This window comes from Perna viridis, chromosome 9 (assembly GCF_037379345.1).
Source record: "Perna viridis isolate PV_CMFRI_1.1 ecotype Kerala chromosome 9, ASM3737934v1, whole genome shotgun sequence".
NCBI lineage: Eukaryota > Metazoa > Mollusca > Bivalvia > Mytilida > Mytilidae > Perna > Perna viridis.
Window position 1 is genome coordinate 11,558,284 of NC_142453.1, and position 22,396 is coordinate 11,580,679.

General features: G+C 31.1%; 1 protein-coding gene across 1 annotated transcript; it reads right to left on the bottom strand.

Annotated features, from left to right (window-relative positions):
* Positions 1 to 383: 383 nt before the first annotated feature.
* On the bottom strand, positions 384 to 22,126 carry LOC148606706 (kinesin-like protein KIF22-A). Its single transcript, XM_088545572.1, has 16 exons — positions 22,054 to 22,126; positions 19,800 to 19,946; positions 19,238 to 19,365; positions 17,496 to 17,653; positions 16,727 to 16,872; positions 15,664 to 15,837; positions 14,432 to 14,507; positions 12,332 to 12,376; positions 11,072 to 11,216; positions 10,555 to 10,690; positions 8,957 to 9,207; positions 7,316 to 7,489; positions 6,643 to 6,726; positions 5,954 to 6,078; positions 5,451 to 5,510; positions 384 to 3,907 (listed from the first exon to the last, which is right to left on the bottom strand). Exons 2-16 carry the CDS (start codon positions 19,940 to 19,942, stop codon positions 3,884 to 3,886), a joined length of 1,869 nt encoding a protein of 622 aa, XP_088401698.1. The 5' UTR covers positions 19,943 to 19,946; positions 22,054 to 22,126; the 3' UTR covers positions 384 to 3,883.
* Positions 22,127 to 22,396: the final 270 nt, after the last annotated feature.

Sequence of the window (22,396 nt, forward strand, 5' to 3'; positions counted from 1 at the left end):
AAATTGTCAACTAGAATGAGATAAATGACTCCCTTTAATGCAAACTGCTGTATATGTTTCCATAATTCAAAAACACTTAAAGGAGTATTCACATGAAGGGTTCTAGAGGTTTTAAACCGCATACAACTTTCACATCATTCAAATAAAGGGTTACAGAGATTATAAAATGCATACAACTTTCAATTCATTCATATGAAAGGTTGCAGAGATTACAAACTGTATACAACTTTCACATCATTCACATGAAGGGTTGCAGAGATTATTAACTGCATACAACTTTCAATTCATCCACATAAAGGTTATAGAGATTATAAACTGCATACAACTTTCAATTAATTCACATGAAGGGTTGCAGAGATTGAGATGAAATCTAAGAACGAAACTTTTATATAATACATTTATTTACATATCTACAATTTACAAAATTACTATTTTACATTTAAATTAAAGGCTTTCTGTGATATGTTGTGTTTTGTTCCTATTTTCAGGTGAAGATACCAAGATGATAAGATGTATAGTAAAGGAGTTAGTTACTTCATGAGTATTTAAATACACAATTGCTCATAATATACATATAGTAAACAAATTTGTACTTTATAAAATATTACAACAAACATATTAATTTTCCATGTTGCTAGTATTTGCAGATTCTTTAAAATAGATATATTCACTGGAATCAATTTTCAGTTTAAAAAATAAATAGTGTTTCATATCAGGGATGATTCTACGGGATCAACAAAGCAGAAATTGGCAAAATTGGAAGTAAATATACAGTAAAAACATTTGAAATAGCAGAATTCCACTAAAAAGTGAGAAAAAAATCAAGCCTGTTTATATATTAAAATTAAATTTCATGGGTAATGTTTTTAGGCTTGCCTCATTCTATCCACAGCGAAAATGAATATGCTTACAGCACTGGGGTAAAATATTCTCAAATATTCATGCCATGGCCCAAGATGGTAGTATTGTAAGAACAAATTTTAACATAAAACATTAACATGCAGCATATTAAGTACTAGAATCGGTAAGAATCAGGCAAAATGGAACAAAAATAAATCAAAGAAAAAACACAAATTTCACAATGTGGGCAAATAATTTTTGATCTATTGAAGATGAACTGACAGTTTGTTTGTCTTAATCAGAGGATGCAGAAAAGGGAGTTCACAGTTACAAAAGAATAATAGGGGAAAAGTGACATATCTCCCTTTGAAGATAAAATTGAAATGCATTTCATATTATTTAAATCTCAAATTACTGACACTTACAAAAGAAATGAATGCCATTCCAGATTACATATCTAGTAAGATTTCATGGAAAGACTTGTGTGTTTTTCCTCATTATGATTCAACTATTGCCTGATTCTTACAGAGAAAAGCACTAAAATATCCAGCATATTATGGGTGCTAACTCTGCAACATTCTTCATTTAATGCATTGAGTCAACATTTGTATAAATTGTACTTAAGTGTCAGTGTCTGTAAGAATTAGGCAGTGGGTGAAACATGGTATTAAAAAAAATACCATTTTGAAAGTTTAATTTAACTATTTGCACCATCAGAATCAAGGAAAAAGACAAGGTTTTCCATATCATTTTAGTAAATTGAGTTATAATTTCATTGAAATGCACTGAAAATGAACATTTCAAGGACAGGTACCTCTGTCAAAAACCTCATTTTTCTAACATTCTATTGAAAATTTCTCAGCAAATCTAGTGATGCAGAGATCAAACTGTGGTCTTTTTCAAATAGAAAAAAGCATCCTTGAGTGAAATTATATTGTCAGATCAGTGGGGTTTTGACATGCATGTTTCAGATTTTTCCAATTTTGCCTGATTCTTACAAATAATTACACTTAAAAAAAAATCACTGATATTTTTTAATTATTATTGAAAATGTGAACTGCTCATTGGTCAATTAAAATCAACAATATTACAAATAACTATAGTACATATTTTTTTCAAGAGCAAAGTTTAAAATAACATTATGTTGTTACATATGACAAAATCACAATAATAAATGCACACAAAACTTTCTTAATTTACATAAAAAAAACAGTTATTGTGGTGTATGCAAAGTAAACAGAATTTTCTAAATACATAAAAATTACCTAAAATCAGCACTACATTTCTGTCAACTGTAAACCCGTAGACATACAACCACATCAAAAGTAGTAATATCAAGCACCTAATATTCACTTCTTCTTAAAAGAAGAGTTATTACAAAACTAATAATGTATAACAGGAAGTCATACTTCTCAAGGTGCCATTCTATGGTGTATGTCACACAATGTGCCATTCTATGGTGTATGTCACACAATGTTCCATTCTATGGTGTATGTCACACAATGTGCCATTCTATGGTGTATGTCACACAATGTTAACATTGTCTTTTACACACAAAAAAAAATACTGCAACTACCGACATAAAACACAAAATACAATCAGCTAAACAGTACAATAATTCCAAAAACAGTCAATTTTCTTATCTTGAAATATTGCAAATAGAACATTAATTTTAGAACCAGACAATTGGTGTTACACTTAAAATGTTTCCAATGCATATTGCTGAAATCCATTTATAACATCTAAATAACACTTTTTATGATGTTTTAAGAATTTGAGCATGCGGTCAATGTTCAGGGTCATAGGACACTGCCCTTAAAATGCAACACGTTGTCTATAAGTGACCTACCCATATGCACAATATCAAAAGCCCACATCAAAAGACAATAGTTACAGCCTGGACACAAGTGTAACCGAAAAAACAGGAATTTGACCTGTTATGATAATTATCAACCACAATTGGACTAGACTTTAACTGCAATGATTAAAACTGCATTTTTTTACTGTTAATTCAGATATCATTGTGATGTATTCATTATTGAAAAAAAATGCAAATTACTGCATATGGCAATAATTGAAATTTGTACATCTGTTAACCTTGAGAACAGTCCATGATAGATATTCTCCCTCATGTCCCATTGACACTGTCTCACTACGATTGTGTAAAGCCAATTCTTTTTTTTTGTAAATATTCATTTATTTGGGTTTTTTTTCACAGAAAATATATTAATTTTCACAAATCTTATATTTTTTTGTGAAAACATTTAATTTTTTTTATTGATTTTGTGGGAGTCTCCCCATAGTATAGGGGGATTTAACAGGTATGAATTCCTATTATCATATAGATAGCAGTGATTTTCCAGAATGTTCCCTGTGTAAAAATTTTCAATATTCACACTGTGGAATAAATTCAGTAATTTCACTCTCTGACTTTCTCCCACCAAAATAAAATGTTATAATACAAATATCAATCTGCCATTCACAAAATTACAAATTCATGTTGAAAATAGCAATGAATAATGAAGGAAATCTATATAATAAAAAGGATAACCAATGGGTTATCATGAATAACTAAAATATAGTCACCTGTGCCAAGAACACATTATGATTTCTCAAGCATAGAATGAGTTCCACACACTCTTTAAATTTAGGCATTCCTTGGCAATGGTGATAATATTTTGTTTATTCACTCTTTCCAATTAACCAATTATTATTAATTTTTTCACTTAACTACTGTGTGATTTTCCCAAAATCACATATTTGATTAGAATGACAAAATTGCAATGAATGAACGTATGCAATATCTGAATGTACAGTATATCAATAGTACCATACTTGTGTATGACTGTTTATAAACCACAAAATCAAAACAAGGTTATAATCAAGAATAACAAAATTCTAAGAATAAATACACTGAACTTTCAGTAGGTTGTCGTATACATGTAAATAGAAGTGCAATTAGCTGCCTTATGTCTATCTCAAATATCAATTTCTGAGATCAATGGCTTCATCTGATACACAGCATCCAGTCTGGATTTTGTTCTCAGGATACAGACACAAAGTTACTCTGAAAAAAAATGAAAATATATCATGTTCTGGAATAACTCTGACTTACTGGAATATTTGGGAACCCAGTGAACAACTTAAGAAGAGAAATAACAGAGCACAACCATCAAAACAAGCAATGATTATGTCAATTTTTATTATCAACATTTTTACACCTTCCTTTTATGAACTATGAGCAATTGCTACACTGTCTGATCCTAAAGTTCTTCTTTATTTCTCAGGCTATTAATATTCATCATATTTTCAAACAAGAAAAAATAAAGCCAAAAATGAATTGCAGTGAATAAATTCCTTCAATGTGGAATACTGCAGAGAAATCAAATTGATATTCTAAAATGCGAAAAATAAGTACTCACAAAAAATGTGATTAAATAGTACAGAGCAGCTAAACAAATTTTGACAGTCATATAAGTACAGAAGCCCCCCCCCCCCAGTCTAATGGCCCCACCCCTTATCTGGACAGTTTTCCTTGGCTACATCCATTTTTAATACAAGTACCCCCCATGACCGGCCACCTCCCTGCTGCTATCAGTGGCCAGCAATTTGAGTATAAAATGTCAAAATTCCCTCTAAATATGGCTGGGGACAACAATCTTTTTTTTTTGTAGACATTGAAAATCACAGGGCCAGCCTTTATCACAAATATTACATTCTTTCTCATATTATACTTTGTATGTAATACAATTTACAATCAATATGTTATTACATGTTTTATTTCATTCCTTTCAGTAATATATGCACCACTTTCAAGTTATAAAGTAAAATAAGAAACTGGAAAAGTTTAGATATTAAAAATTCACAGGTGCCTCTTTTACAAACAATCTATAAGCTAATCTAGTCATGAAACCAAGAAATATTTCTATACTTCTGATTTGTGTATCAGCAAGTAATATTTTGAAATGGTGTAAAATACAATCTACATTGTGAAAGAAAATCTATTCCAGGCTTAAATACAAACAAATGTATCTAATAAACAGAATAAATTGAAAATAATTTTGACCTACATAAAAATCAGAAATGTAAAGTGGTATTGTAGATGCATGTAAACATTTAAAAAATGTTTTCCACAAAGAAACGAAGTGTTGACTTTGGAGCAAAAAGTAAAAATTATTCGGCCAAATGAAACAAGGTGCAGCTCATTGAAAACTGCCAGCAACTTTAAATAAGGGAAAACACATATTAACAATGTATTTAAAGACAGACATAATTACCATCAAGACTTTCTTTGACAATGTTTATTTTATCAATACAATATGGTTTTCCTTCACAACAAATGTGGCCGTAAAAAGAGGGGTCAACTGTACCAATTTTCCAATTTTGTTTCTTGCAAATAGATGAGGAAAAAGATGCTGTACTAAGGATTTTGAAAGATGTTCAGATACAGACTTAAATGTATTTAGTTTAAGCTGTTCTTCATTGTAAAGCTTTACAAAATTATCTACGAAACACTGAAATAAAATGTAGCCAGCTCTTTTTTCCATATTTCTGTGGCCTTCACAAAACTTTCCCACTATGTAATATAAAGTTTTAGAATACAATCATACCTTTAATAAATTACCAATATATTTATCAGTAAATCCTGGTATGGCTTTTAAATCTTCATACTGAAATTTACAATTGTAATGTGAAAGATTCAAAAACATGAAATAATGATTTTAAAATCAAAGCTTCTTGTTCAAAGTTTGAATGGTGGCTTTTTATATCTAAAATTGAAAAGGAAGAAAACAAGACATGGATGATTTATTGATTGAGGTTTTAAATTCTATCGCAGATATTTTGTGCATTTTACGACAAAAACATTAAAACAAACAATTAATAAACCTTGCTATGTACATGCTGAACCAGATTATTACGACTGATCACAGAAGCAACAGCCTACAGGAAGACATGTCACCCAAATCAGACATATTATTTTGACTACGATCCAACTAGTCATCCCATTTCTTCCTATATGCCACATGCTAAGTGCAGAAGCAGTGACTACCAATTTAGAAATCTTTGGTAAAACCAGGGTTGAACCTCACTCAATGTAGTGGAAAATACTTACACTAGAAAATGAACCATAGTTCTCCCTCCACTCAAATATAAGTTTGGCACGTTTAGCTCCCACAGTTTGTAGCATCTGTAGTTCTTTGACCGAGGAGACATTTAACTTTTCAAGAAAATCATTATCTGTAAAAAAAAACATTAGGAGTAAACTTCATGGACTGGTGTAAAACTGTCCTGTGTATAAAGAGTAATCAAGGGAACCAAGGTTATAGCAGTAATCAAAAGAATTTAATCCAGGGACAAAGACAAGACATGGAAAACAGACATACACAACAAAGAACATAAAGTAACTAAAATCATACATACAAAGTAACAAAAGTAAATGAGCAACTAAAGTTTCATGATGAAGTATCATACTCTTCACAGAAAAAAACATACAATACAAACCAAACACCTATGGTGTCAGAAACTGTGAGGTGAATTATGCAAACTAAAAAAGCTTTTTGGGGGAAATATAACAAAATCTTATCTACTGTGAATGTTTTATTTGTTTGTTTTTGTTTTGTTTTGTTTTTTTATTTGCAATTTACTGGGTTAAACATTTCAAATGGTTGTAAATTTCATGGTAGGATGTATCTGTCTCAAACAAATTAAAGAAGAACATTTTAACATGGGGACTATTTTCATTGATATTTCATGATTATAAAAATTCAACTTTTACAGTATTTTTTTTTTCATTTTACATACTCATTTTCTGTTGTAGTTCAGGATTGAAATTTTTCTGTTTACTTTTTTCCTCCTCTAAACTCTCTTGCTTTGCATCTTTTGGCTCTGAAATAGAAATTCAAATTCACTATTGATAAGAAGGATAGCTCCATTATGGCTAAAAACTAAAAACTATCCACAAATCATAATACATGTATAATTAAAGTTGTTTTTCCTACAAAAAATGTACGTCTCCACTGGTCAAAGAGCTATAACTCCATGAAAATTCAGTGGACCAAAAATTCCTTGTGATACACACAACTACATATTAGGTACTAACTTCCTACAAAGTTTCATGAAAAAAAGTGCAGTAGTTTCCAAGGAGTTGTGCCTACAAACAGACAGACAGAACATTAAAAACATACTGTGAAAGTACTTTAATTCGTGTGAACCAATTTTCGTGGTTTAGGGGAAAATCATCAGTTTGTATATTCTTGATTTTGTGGATTTGATTTCGTTAGGAACTAGATTTCATGGTTTAATGAACCAACAAAAACCACAAAAAATGGTACCCCACGAACAATGATACTTATACAGTAATTAAGAAACTCAATGATTAATACATGAAGTGTATCTCATTCCACACATATTTCTCCTTCCATGTAAGTCACATGAAAATTTATCAAAGCTTCTATTTAATCACATGAAAACAGACCTGTGACCTCTATGAACTCTGACACAGCAGTGGACTTGAATCCCTTTTTAAACAGTCTCTGGTGTGGGGCAAACAATGGAGTTTCACCGATACAACTGGTACTCTTTGTTTTCTTCATTTGTTTCTTTGGTCTGTTTCCCTGAACTGCAGAATCATCCTTGGTATTTGTTAAATCTGTGATTTCAAACAGAAAAATGTAATGTACATGTGGGATTTGTAATCATTTTAGATCATAAAAAAGGGACAGCTGTTATAATTTCTAAATAGTCATACAATATACTTGTAAATTTTATAAAGATAAATGATAATTTCCTACACCGTGTAACACCAGTAAGCATAGTTATAATGTATTAAAGTATATCAATAATAATATGATAATTAATTCGAAAGAGGGAATAATCAAAATATGATCATGAGTGCCGAAGAACGCCTAGATTTAATGAGTGTGCAGGACTTGTTCTGATCACGAGTTAAATCTTTATGCGTTCTTGGCACGAGTGATCATATTTTGGTTATTTACGATAACCAATTGATTATCCTATTTATTATATAGATTTCCTCCATTATTCATTGCCACTTTCAATATGAATTTGATATTTTTTGAACAACGGATTGATATTCGTGTTGTTAAGTTTTGGTGGGAGAAAGTGCAAGAGCGAAATTACTGAATTTATTTCACAGTGTGAAGCATCCATTTTTTTTTACCACTGGGAACATTCGGTAAATCACTGCTATCTATATAATAATTATAGGTTTTTTTTCTAGAAGACAAAATATGCTACAGTAACTTGTTTCTTACCCCTTTGGCAATTTTGAAAATAAAATATGTTTGAATTAACTGCAGATTATAACAATAGTTCAATTTAAAAAAAGTTTCTTGAGATAAAAAGCATAAATTAATCACCTGCTTGCAATTTTATCCATTTGAAAAAAAAAATGATAGCGATCACTATCAATTAATCCAGATCAATCAAAGTTCATCCTGACACCTACTCAAACAGGACTACTGTGGCAACAAAGAATGACAGGTATGATGTATGGCAGATTTTAACCTTGGGAGCCGGTTAAATCAATCAATCAATAGCCTGACAAGATTAGCATTGAAAACAGGATCATTTTGTTCCAATAAGTTTAAGGATTTTTTATTTATAATATTAAACATTCCAAGAAGGACTAGCAGTATGTACAAAACATATTGCTTCCATATCTATAAATATCTTAAAAACAACATCTTGAAGAATAATTGGCCGACAAGTTACCTATAAAACTAATGCAATTCTAATCTATTACAGAGCAATACAGACTGACACGTTTTGAAGCCAGTCACCATTAAGTTTGAAGAACTTGGAGGATTTCCAGAAAGCATCCATGCAGATGACAATTTCTCACAATTCTTTTAGTTTCCTTTTGCTACATAGACAACATGAAAAAATCCAAAAGTAATACTGACCCTTTTAATTCTGACACTAAAAAATTTGAAATAATTAAAAAAATAGATGGAGCTCCCACCAAAATACACATTCTACTAAAAACCATATCAACCCTAAAAATCATTTTTGTGTTAGACATGATTTTTGGAGGAGCTGACAGTGGACTATAGTGCAATAGTTAAATGGAAGCTGTATGAAAGTCATACTGTACCTTTCAGTGGTTCATCTTCAACTTCACTGATTTTCCGTTTTGGTGTGACAGGAGGTGTGTTGACAGTCAGCTGCTGAAGCTGTTTCTTACTGACCTCTAAATAACCTTTTAACTCTGACATCATCTCCTTACTAGGTTGGTTTTGTTGTCCACCTGCTATCATTTTCATTTGATCCAGCAAGTTTTTCTCCAAGTCTTCCAGCCTTCTATTAACAGTATCCTCCAGCCTGGTTTGTCTCCTCAACAGTGGACTGAAAAAAAATGTCACTTTTTTGGACGCACCATAAGATGGTTACATATAGAAGACGTATATGGCATTAAATGTCATACATGTAAAAAGGACCAATTCTCCACAAGGTAGATACATGTACTGAATAGATATTTGAGTGGGAGTGTGTATTGTAAAACTACCTTTTATTTATATAGAGCATTTTGTTTTGTGTTTTTCATTATCTGACATAGTGAAAATGTACTCTGTGGTCTTTTCCCATATGTACATACATATGTATGTATCAAATATGCCTTCAAAACTTTTGAACCATGTTTTAAAGCAAAATGCAGAATTTTGCTCTCTAAAATTTTTCTTCATTTTAAAATATAGACAAACCACCTTTACACAAAAAATTCATGTTAATAAATCATACAGTTCTATAAAATCTTCCTCAGATTCCTAAATGATGTGAACAAATGAACAACAAAGGCCCTATAAAATTAATTTCTTGATTTTCACAAAAAGTATCCAGGATGTCACCTGCTTCAGATAATAATATGAAAATTAATTGGAAAGAGTGAATAACTAAAACATTATCACAAGTGCCAAAGAACGCTTGGATTTAATGAGTGTGCGGAACCTGTTCCGTGCACGATTTAATCCTCAAGTGTTCTTGGCACGAGTGATTATATTTTGATTATTCACGATAACCAATTGATTATCTTATTTATTATATAGATTTTCTTCATAATTTATCGAAATTGTCAACATGAATTTTAAATTCTGTGATTGGCGGATTGATATCAAAGTTGTGACGTTTTAGCAGGAGGAAGAGCGAGAGTGAAATTACCGAATTTATTTCACAGTGTGAATTATCGAAATTTATTACACTGGGAACATTCGATAAAACACTGCCATCTGTATAATAATGATGTTTTCTTGCTTAAAACATCATATTTCTTTTTCATTTTTGTTGCAGTATAAAGAAAATAATAGTGCACTGATGTGACAAATACTTTGATATATGAATTTGGTTTCAACTGGTAAAAATGTTTCAGCACAGCCTCTCATTTTCCTGCAGTTTTAAGGAGGTAGACCTAGGGTAAGGGATGTAACTCTTGAAATCAGTGATATATTTGTATCATATTCAATTTCACCAAAGCCTCTCAAGCTTTAATTTGAAGCAAAATGAAATCCGTCCAAGTTACTATGATGCTTCCATGGAATTGATGTAAAATGCTGAATACAAACATTCCAATAATTTGTAAGAGCTGTGTCCCATACTGTGAATTACCTCATAAAGCCTCTACTGTATATCAGTTTTATGTCAAGTCAGTGCACTGTTATTGTCTATTTATGAGGTAAAAACTAAGCATATAAACCACACCTGAGGAAAGGAGCAGGATCCATAACCTTGGGTGGCTCATCTGGTACTTTTGCTGATAGTCTTGGCTTGTTGGCTTGGAGTGGCTCAGATTCTGGCACCATTGGTGTTCTGTTGGACAAAACTTCTACTCTAGGTGCTTTATGAAGAGAAGGGAATACACGATAAATAGACACAACTAACATGATCATGCTTATATTATTTTGTTTAACCTTGTAAATTCTGTTCTCATTACTGCAGTCATATGATTTGAATCATCAGTTATGTCAAATTTAGTATTAAATGTATTTAGAAATTTAGGCGGGAGAGAGTCAGAGAGTGAAATTACAGAAAATATTTCACATGTGAATTATCATAATTTATTCCACAAGTAACATTCAAACATTCAATGCTATCTATAAAATAAATGAGGTTGAATCCATTTATATTTTCAATTTTACTGAAAGCCCATTTATATATCTGTTTGTTTGGTATGAATCATTTTCTACCATCTGATCACTGTTGTTCACATGGTACCTACCAACTGTTTCCCTGGTAACCGTACTGTTGACAATCTTCTTACTTTTACTGGCGAAGTTAAGAGTACAATATGTATCATAATAATATCTTTCCTCAGGGGCAATATTGGTTATCATAACTGAATGACAGCTACCTCCAATGGAATCCTAGATATAGAAATAAAAAACTATAGAAAAAGTAACAGATATGGTGAAAAGCAACAAATGCACAAACATATAATCTTAATAGAAAATAGTAAATACTTTCAGAGATCACCAAAAGGTGTAAACATACTTTTAAGCAAATTCTAAAAGGGCCCAACAATAAAAGTAAAAAAAAATCACAGTAACAGAACGATGACACTTCTTAAAAATAAATAACGTCAAACAAATGCCACAAAGACACATAAAATATATATAGAAATATGAAACTAATAAGGAAGTTTATTTAAAATTTTAAATTATCCAATTTTTCTACAGAATTCACTCCATAAAGTGTGCACATTGAAAATTTTAATTTTACCATCTAGAGTGGAGAATTTATTTAAACTACTCATTTATGATGTCATATCTTTATATACCAATTTGGCAAAAAAAGCTTGCCTTTACCCTGATTCAAAGCCTCAACTGTATATTATTTTATCTAACATTGTCTATAAATGTATATAAATCAGTTGATTTAAAATTAGTACACTATTATCACAACTGATATGGTGGTCATTAATAATTCTGAATTTTCTAAGAGAGAAAAAGAGTGTCAGTATCTTTGAACAGTAAATGGAACCTGACATGTATTTTATGGATACAAATCTTTTCTTTTCATCCAAGTATGGAGGGGAATGACAAACACACAAGATGGTCACTAAATAGCCTGGGACAGACCAGCAGAGATACATAATACATGTCAGTACTTAGGTTCACACAAATATGCTCTCAATGTAAGAGAATGAAAACTTTTACAAAATATTTCTCTTCCAATCAATAGACATTTCAGATAAAAGGCAAGACATTGACTGTAAATATAGTAATTTTCGTGGTGTACTTATTTTCACTATTTTCGTGGTGGACAGAAACTTAGCTATCGTGAAAATTAATACATCAACAGTAATGGGAAACTTGTTACATTTTGTAATAGGGCATCTACCATTACTACAGCAATAATTAGATGACTTTTTTCTCAACAATTTGTGTAAATTGTTACTCTCTCATGTCTTTCAGTAAAACTGAGCTTTATAAGTAATTCCAGTAAGCCAATTAAAACTGAGTGAGATGATCATACACACCTGTAACAATCTGGTCAATTTACTGTTTCTGTAGGGTATTCTTGGCTAAAAGAAAAGAAATAAGTTCATTTTATCTTCAATTTAATATGCAGAAAGAAGACCAAAAAAGTTTCTAAATTGCAGTCTTCCATTTAATAATTAAGTTTTTTTTACAACTAAACCTGTCCAATCAAAGCCCTTCAGGACTTCAAAAGCAACTTAAAAAAGTATCTGGTTAAGAAAGAATTTTAAATTATTCAGGTACGGTTTAAACAGGTTTTTCAATTATTCAGGGTTTGGTTTAGACAGGTTTTTAAATTATTCAGGTTTGGTTTAAACAGGTTTTTAAATTATTCAGGGTTTGGTTTAGACAGGTTTTTAAATAATTCAGGGTTTGGTTTAGACAGGTTTCACCATATTGAATGTTGCATCAAATACTATTTTTGCGGTTAATGAAAAGTTGTGTAAAGGTTAACTAACAGTACAATATTTTGTTCAAATCAGTCATAAAATGGTCTAAAACTTAAAGGAGACATGACACAAAAATTTCATTTTTTAAACATTTATATTTATAAAAACTAGAGTACGTTTAAATACGAGTATAACAACTGATTTTCTCATCAGGTTAGTGCTAAATAAAGTTAGAATGATTTATTTGTGTTATCACGACAACCTAATTATTATGCATAAATAAAAATTGGAAGTAACACCCACTTACCATATCTGGAAGTGATACGTCATTGGTTCTCAATCTCCATTTGGGTGCATTGAGAATGTATACACGTACCCAAAAAAATTAATAAATCTTCAAAAATAGTTTGTATATATAATACAGAGTGGTCCAATGATCTGTGTATGAATCCAATAACCGTGTTTAGAAAGCAAGAAGACTAAAGTTCTTCTCGTTTTCTGTTAACTTTTCATTTCCGTTAGGCATACATCCTCGTGTGGTGAAAACACAACTACTTTGCACACTATTTTTAGGACAGGTGGGTGCAAATAAAATAGTGACACTGTGTATTGTTCTTTCTTTGCCGCTGGGTTATATCAATTAACAAACCTGGTAGACTTAATTATGGCCAAGAGAAATCTTTGGCGGCTTCTTTTGTCTTTACATACACAGGTGACGATGCAGGTGTATGACTTCGATAATTAAAATAAAATTGCATTTCTTTGGTCTTACTAATTTTGAAAGACAATTTACATGGAGAATTTGACAAAATACACAATTTATAATACGTGACCCTAGGTGAGTTTAAGGGAGTTTTTCTGGTACGAACAATATTTTTTTATAGGTCAGTTAAAATATTGAATTTTAGCAAAGCAGATTTGGAACACGAGGAAGCTTCAACACAAAGCCTTTATGGGTTCTATAATAGAATTATCAAAAACCCCGAAAAAATAAACATGTTCGTATAATGCTATAGCTGTACTTGCAGGGTACTGGTACACTTGTCAGGTGTAACATTATGTTAAAGGGCTGAAATCAATATTTTCATTGAAGATCGAGATCGGAACAGTTTAAATCTTAGCATGTGAATTTAATATACTTTATGTAAGAAGTTCAATTGAACATGACAAAACATAATGAAATGTTTCTATGTAATCTTCGAAAAGGAGTGGTGTCGTCTCTGTGGAGTCTAGTCTTCACACATGTAAAAGTTAATTATTTCTGTCATCGTTTATCATTTTTTCTCGAAACTGTTTAAATTGATATAACTGTAAGTATATATTCGCTGGCAATATTTTCACTCTCATTTGAAGAAATCACATAAAAAGTGCAGAAGTCTGACATATTTCAACCACTTGATCAATGAATTAAGAACCAAAGACATAGCACAGTCACATAACCACATGGCTAATTAAAATTCATATGGCTTTGGTCATGATCAATTATGAATCAATTTATCTTCAATTAAATGACGTAAGTGACTACAACTGGTGTTTTTGTGATTTATATTAGGTGTAATAAATCAAATAAATTAAAAATTGAAAAAAATAATTTTTTGTGTCATGTCTCCTTTAAGGCCATTGAAACCCGACAGATACAAAATTAACATGTACAGCAAATATTTAAAATCATACTGGATTTTGGTTTATAAATACATAACATTAACTTACTAAACCACAATTTATTGCATCTACAACTTCTCCTAGTACAAACAAAGACTTGTTGATTGCTCCACTTTCTTTCAGTCTAGAGGAAAAAGTACACAAAATTAATTAAATGAGATTAGTTGATGTCAATATAATTCCCACAGGTTGAAGAACATTTGTCCCAGCATGCATGTCTTTTTTGGGGGGTTCTCTGATACAGTCTGATTGTAAATTATAGTGACATCAATAAAATCTTAGGGAAACACCATACTAAACTGGTGATGTCTAAAAAGTTACACTAAAGAACTCACCATTTTCAAATTTGACATAATGGATTTTTCTACTCTTTTTGAGAAGGTGCACATGGCATATCCTATTAGAAAATAGAGCATGAAAATAATCTCTGTAGAAACGGGTAGGATATTTTTTTATGGTATTTGAAAAATAATTTCTAATTAAAATCCTTGGTGATGACAATAGCAGTTTTTATTGTATTAAAGTCTAACAGGAACCTCTGCAGAGCTGTTAACCCAAAGTTATGAAAACAGTAAGGCTGGGGTTCTGCTGTAGATTTTTTGAGTGGAGCAAACATATTTTTATACAGCTTCTACACAAGCTCAATCAAAAGCCATGAATTTCATTTTGTATAGTAAAATACATTACTGGCAAACACCAAAATGAACACCAAGAGGAGTTTTCTCATTATGAAACCAGAAATGGTCAAGCAGATAAAAAAAATTAGATCTTCATTTATTTTTCACTAAAAAAATTAGAAATAATAAGATTTTCTTCCAATGAATATAACATATAAGGGACAAAATCAAAAGACTTGCGTTCAAAACTTAAGGGTTGGCAGCTCTGCCTCTGGATAATTGACACAGCAGAGTTTCATTTTACAAATCACCATTTTAATTATGTACAAATCTTGGAAGGATGTTAGAAAAGACAACTGGGAATTTCACTGCTGAAATTTTGATTTCTCTTTGGAAATAGGGACCAAATTCAGACCTAAAATAAGGGAATTATTTAGTGAATAAATAACAGCTTGCAAAAAAAGACTTTATTAAATTAAAACTTTCAAAAGTCTATAATCATAACTTTTTGTTGCAAAATCTTTCAAATATTACTGCTGACCTGAAAAAAATGTTTTGAACCAGACGATTTTCACAGACTTTATTTCAGAATGACAAGGAAAACCAAACTCTTCCACTGTAAGGGGAAAATATAAGAAACAAACAGAATCTAAACAACCAAACCTTATTCCTTTGTTTCCAGTTCTACGATTATCTTCTGATCCTGCTAAATCAATCAGATAGATTTTACCATGGAGGGTTTTGTATGGCGCAGATTTCTGTGTTCGTTTAATCTTTAGTAACAAAATACTGTGACTTCGACTGGATCTTTCATTTAGCTTTGTTGCTGCTACAGTCCTTGAAAAATAAAAATATTACAGGTATAAAATCTAACCATTACAAGTATTTAACCTAAAATATATAATTCAGAAATCAAATCTAAAAACAGAAACAAGAATCTGACAGAAGCTAAAACAGAGATAATTCATATTGTATTTTTGAGGGCTGTTCCAGTAAAACATATGAGGGAAAGGGACACTTCTATTATTTGCATATGGATGGGTGTTCAGGTCTCTTGACAAAATATAGAGTTAAATGCAAAATAATCTGGTGAAAAATTGCCTTCCCAGGGTATCTCATATCTTTTTTTAAGGAACACCCTATTAAAAGTAAATATCCATATCACGTTGGTGCATTGAATTATAATTTCATTGAAATGCACTGAAAATGAACATTTCAAGGGCAGACAACTCTGTCAAAAACCTCATTTTTCTAACATTCTATTGAAAAATGTCTGAACAAAGCCAGTGATGCAGAGATCAAGTAATGGTCTTTCCAGATAGAGAAAGTATCCTTGAGTGAAGTTGTATTGTCAGATTGGTTTGGACATGCATGTTCCTGATTTTTCCGATTTTGCCTTATTCTTACAAACATTTACACTTAAGAAACTTGCAGTGGGTTTTTCAACCACTGAAAAATAGGCCACATGCTTCAACAAACTGAATATCAAAAGTTGTCATTAAGTCTTTCATGGTTGAGTATTTAGGTTGTTGACACATGAAGCGAATTTTATTCATCACTAAAATATTATCCAAAATCAAGTATTTTCTACAAAACCCGGTTAGTTTGATTTGTAAACCACAAATTTGAAACTTTGGGTTCATTTTTTTGTGAAATTTTTCAGCAAAATCCTGAAGGTAGCACCTTGTAAACCATGTTATTAAAACAGACAGAGGGGATACTATACCTGTTGTTAGATGCAGGACCAAAATAAGCTTTAAATTCATCAAAGTTTTTAATTTCCTTTTCAGCCAAACCTGGAATTAATATGTTCTTATCTGTATCCTCTCTGATTGGTAAATCTGATTCTTTAGGTTCAAGTAAATCCATAACCTGAAAAGTACACATGTACATGAATATTAAACTGCTAATACACTACAGTAGATTTCACTTGTTGACTTAGTTGCTGACTTGGTTACAGCCAGGGATGATTTTATGATGTCAACAAACAAAGTGGAAATTGGTAACATCGGAAGTAAATATACAGTAAAAAAAGGAAAAGTCGCAAGTTGCAGTAAAATTCAGATTTGAAATAGCGGAGTTCTGCTAAAAAGCTGTATAGCAGGACAAGAATTTCTCTAATTTGCATAACAAAAAACAAAAATTGAAATTCCTCTTAACAGTTTTTTTTCCAATTTCTCAAAAAACAACTGCACCTTGCTGGTGAAATCCTACAAATACAGTAAATTATTGTTTTACCATATTTTCTTGTAAATTGTCTGTTCATGTTAATCATTTCTCTGCTTTTACTTAATTAACTGGTTCTCAAGCCATTTTCTAGAAACCAGAGGGAAGAAGTCATTTTTTTTCTCCTTTTATTGCCCCCCGAATAGTGATGAAGATGCTTCTATTGTTCATTGAGAGAAAATTTGATAGAGGTGCTTTTTTTGTTTTTATTCATTGATGTGACAACAATAAATATTCACAGTGAGACAACCTCAAAAGAGATTAGAAACCTTTTCATTGTAGATCTCTAAATATGAAAAACAGACACGTTCTCGCCATTCCATGGAGTCTGTTTTCTTCTGTTCTTCAATAAGATGGAAGATTCCATTTATAACTCGAGGGATGATACCAGGATCAGAAGCGGATCCAAGCATAGTGTGTGTTTTACCTACAAAATATATAGATGACAGTTTTATCAAGGAGACTTACCTTGTAATCATTTGAATAATCACATTTTGCTCAAAGCATGTGCATGTAAGTTCTTTTGATAAAACTCAGTGTAAGGGTGAAAATGTTGGTGTCAACTAAGGCAAGTCATGTTTATTGTTACAATGTTAATCTAATGTTGTGAAAGTACTTTATTTCATAAGTACAAATTTTATGGATCAATTTGTAGATTATTAAATTATTGGATTCAACAAGTTCATTATACAAATGAATGGATGGAAAATTCTGTTTATATTGGGAACTAATTTTCGTGGCTTGCCAAACCAACAAAAACCACAATAATTGGTACCCCATAAAAGTAATACTTTCACAGTATTGTAAATGCAAAAACAGCAAAAAGAAATCATGGAAGTTGAGAACAAATAAAGATTCCATGAAAGTTTAATTGTTCATGCAGGAAAGAATTGTGTTTAATTAAAAGAAACATAAGTAAAAATTGCATTAAAATTACAGGTTCTGTGTCTTAAGAAACTGCTGCTTGGAGGCACATTTCTTTTTGTTCATTTTCATTTATTAAAACCAACTGTGTGCTGAAGTAGTAAAGCATTTTAAAGTAGATCAAACATACATGTATTATGGAGGGCATTTTTCTTGAGCTTTTCACAAATTTGTACCGAAATATGTATTTCCATTGAGCAGATACATGTAGTTTTTAAAATTTATTTAAAAATCATTTTGTAATGAATCATTGCTATAAATGATATCTGACAAAGAAGTATAAATGAACCAGATGGCCAGATTGGTATGTGAAGCATTATGCCCCCTGCTTCCCCCAAAAAAGTTTAAAAGCAAAAATCCTATAACTCCAGTAAAACTTATAAAATCAAAATGACAGCACAATAAAATCATATGGTGACTAGCAATCCTACAAAATTTGAGAAAAGTCCATCAAGCAGTTTCCAAGGAGTTGTGCCCACAAAGTGTTTCTATAGTGTCATAAGTGTAGGATGTACAGATTCAACAAAATCCACTGAGCGGTTTTTGAGGAGTTACATTCACAAGTGGGACGAACACATGGACACCAGCATTTCTTTGTCTCCAGTGACAGGGGACAAAATTAGCAAACATTTATTCTAAAAAAAAGTTTTGTTTTCAATAGGAGAGGGGGCTAATTGGTGTGAATTAAAATGTATTGGAGATTTTATTTTTTTAACATACTGAAATAAAGAAAATCACCAATGTTATAGCTCAACTATCTCACAATCAAAAAACATTTTTTTTTTAATTGTAACTCTGTTCCAGTAAAACTATCCAACACTCTCTGTGGAAGATCTAATGACATGAACAATTAAGAATGGTCTACCTTAAACAAAAGATAACTAATTTCCTCTTAGCAAGAAAAAGCATGAATGGCAACATCTGATGATAATTGTGTACCAATTAATAGGTGAGAAACTTAACTTGTTTTTTAAGGAGGCAATTGGGTTTTTTCCTGGAATTAGACTAAAAAATCTACAAACTAATAGAATTTTCATGGACTCTACATATGCACTGAAATACTAGCCCAGTACAAATTGTACTCTACCTGCACCGGTGGGTCCATATGCAAAGATAGAAACATTCTGACCATTCAGTGAATGTAATAGCTGAGGTTTAACACATTCTTGATAAATGGTTTGTTGATGGGTATTTCTGTCGTAAACCGCTGAAAAACTAAAAACAAACATTGCCTAAATTTCCCTATTTTAACTGCATGGTGATGGTGAACATATAAAGGCATTAAGCTTACATTAAATAATTGGATTCTTTTAAATAATGAAAGTATGTACAAATGTAGACGGATGTTTTGTGTAATTTATTAAACAATCAAGTCTGGAACATGTATATTTATACTGAGTGTGATCCTGTAAAAACAACTTTTTTTTTCAATAAAGATTTCTTGAATTTTCATAACAGACCTGTTTTTTCGGTATCAAATTTAGTATGTATTTCAAGCTTACAGAAAGCATCATATTACATCAGTGTTCAGAATAAAAGTATTTTTAATGTTTTGAAGAAACAATGTAAAGTGATTTCCAAATAAGAAAATTTTGTACCTAATGAAAATAAATGTAGTTACATGTACCATGACACCCATGACAACTTACTCATATTTGATGTTTTCATTGAGATTTCTGTGATTGAAGATCTCCAAAGATTTGCCATCTACAAAAACACACTCTTTATCTTCCGTTTTCAATGCAGGTCTACAACGAACAACCACTTTAACTTTGGTCTGCTTTTTGTCCATATCCCTATTAAAAAAAACCATGAACAATGTTAATTATATAATCACACCACAGAAAGATTACTGTAAACATATTTTTTGTGGTTGCTAATTTTCATGGTATCAGTGAACATACTGATGTATTTGAGGTTACCAATTTTTGAGGTTTTAATAGCGGTCTTTCTAAAAATCAGACAGGTGATTCATGCATGTAAAAAAGACCACACAATTCAGTTTTATTTCTTGTTCAAAAAGAGTTACTGACCACATAACCAGTCTTAGTTTTTCATTTGGTTGTTGCGCTTACATGAAATTTCCATTTCTAAGTACATGTAGTACAATCAAATTGTCTAAATTTCTGTAATCCTCGGAAATTCTCCCACTAATTATAAGGTTTGTTTCCCTTTTTTTTTTCGCCAACATTTTGGAGGATAACACACTTTGAGAGTAAGCTAAAAATTGCTTTTGACCACTAAATAAGCAATCTAAGTAGTCAATAAGTACTACACTAATTGATATGGATATTAAACAACAATTATTAAAAATAACAATTTAAAACACTTTTTGTTCAGACAAATAGTTCTTCTGCATTTTCTCTCCAGCATATCTCTGTCATAAATCTACAACATAAAACCACACATTTTTTGTTTATCTTTCATGTTGCATGTATATATCATCTAATATTTCATGATTTTTTAATAAAAAAAATGAAAATGTTCTATGAAATCATGAAAGTTATCATAAAATGAATGGTTTTATGTCATTGAACTAATCTCTGCCACTGGATGATGAATTTTTGTTCCCATCATCCCACATACTGCTAAATGGCATGTACATTTTCTGTAGAGCTAAAGTAGTCCAAATAATTAATCACCTGTGCCATCTTTAGACACAAAATTAAATTTTGCTTGGTCATCTAAACCATGAGTAAACTTCAAATTAATAAACTGTTATCACAGAGATAAGTCTCACCTGTTCCATATTGTCAATATAATGGGGTATATGCATAAAATTGACAAGAATTTGTGATGCAATGATGGTAATGCATCTGTTCACCAAATATCATTGACCTACATTTTAGCATAAGGGGTTCACGTTTAATTGAATTTATCAGAAGACTTATCATTAAACTTTAACAATGAATTTTCTATGCCAAAAGACCATGACTGCAGGAGTAAATACTTAAAATTGGCATGAATTTGTGATGCAATGATGGTAATGCATCTGTACACCAAATTACATTGACTTAGCAAAAGAGGTTCATGTTGAAATGAACTTATCAGAAAACTTAACATTAAATTTTATCTCTGAATAAATATAAACAACCTAATAGTTTCTTCAATTTAGATACCTACATGTATCTTGAAAGTGTGATGACTGTAGTCATAAATAAAATTGGTTGTAAAGCAAGTTTCGGTATATGACATTAAATTTCATGCACATAAATTTAAACAATATTATTATTGGAGGGGATGGATCAACTTGGTGATGAAAAAACCAGGGGACAGATCGATCTGCTACCATTAGAAAGTGTTGTAATTTGCATGAAAAAAAATTTATTGAATGTATATATTCAAATAATGCAGGGAACAATTATACCATAAAAAAATGTAAATCAGTTCTTCGAAGTACCACAATTTTGTCTGTAGTAAGATGGAAATTAGGGGAGAAATTTAGGCCGTATTTGTCAGATGGATCAGACAATCATGATGTTAGCTGAGGCATTTTTTAATCTGACTTTTATGGTGACCAAGCAAAATAACAATTAGCCTCCTAAGACCGCGTAATTATTTGGACTATGATGAACCCTAACTCAGCAGGTAGGCAGGATCGTAGACTAAATTATTCTGTCGTTTAGAAAGCAGCATAAAAATCAATAAATCAAAAAAGTCAAATTAGTTAAAGACGAATGTAAAATGATAAAAATGGCTTTCTAAACGACAGAATAACTCTGTCTATACAAATTATAGCACGATCGCTCTTCTCAGTCAGTAGCTCAATACTCAGAATGTAATGCCACTAATGGCGAATAGAAGTTTACACAATTTTGCTTCATTTAAGAGTAAGGGATATACGATATTTAAACATTTATATTAACAGAATTTAGATGAAATATGTGAAATAGTTTGAAATACAGATTGTTTTGGTCTTCTTTCTGGCTTTTGAACTTCCCTCGTTTCCGGTCTGTCTAACCAATCAAAATGGCACATTTAACAGTTGTCACTAATTGCCGACAAGAAGCGTCAAAAGGCAACAAAAAGCGGCATGAAACTTGAATTAGCGACAAGAAACTTTGAATTAGCGACAAAAAGTTTGAATTAGCGACAAGAAACCAAACAAATACCGACAAGAGGAGATAAACTATATCTATTTGTTGTTTGAATAATAAAAAGATGAAAAAATATCTTTTTTAATAGTAAAACTGAAAATGGAGAAGATTGTAAGAAGTTATATTTAAAAAAAACCTTTGTACATGCA

Excerpts from the sequence above, each read along its gene's own strand:
- LOC148606706 (XM_088545572.1), bottom strand. The coding sequence starts at position 19,942 with ATGGACAAAAAGCAGACCAAAGTTAAAGTGGTTGTTCGTTGTAGACCT. Across the intron at positions 10,691-11,071 it reads GGTTACCAGGGAAACAGTTG|CACCTAGAGTAGAAGTTTTG; the intron begins GTAGGTACCATG and ends CTCTTCATAAAG. Across the intron at positions 6,079-6,642 it reads TGAACTACAACAGAAAATGA|ATAATGATTTTCTTGAAAAG; the intron begins GTATGTAAAATG and ends TTTTTTTTACAG.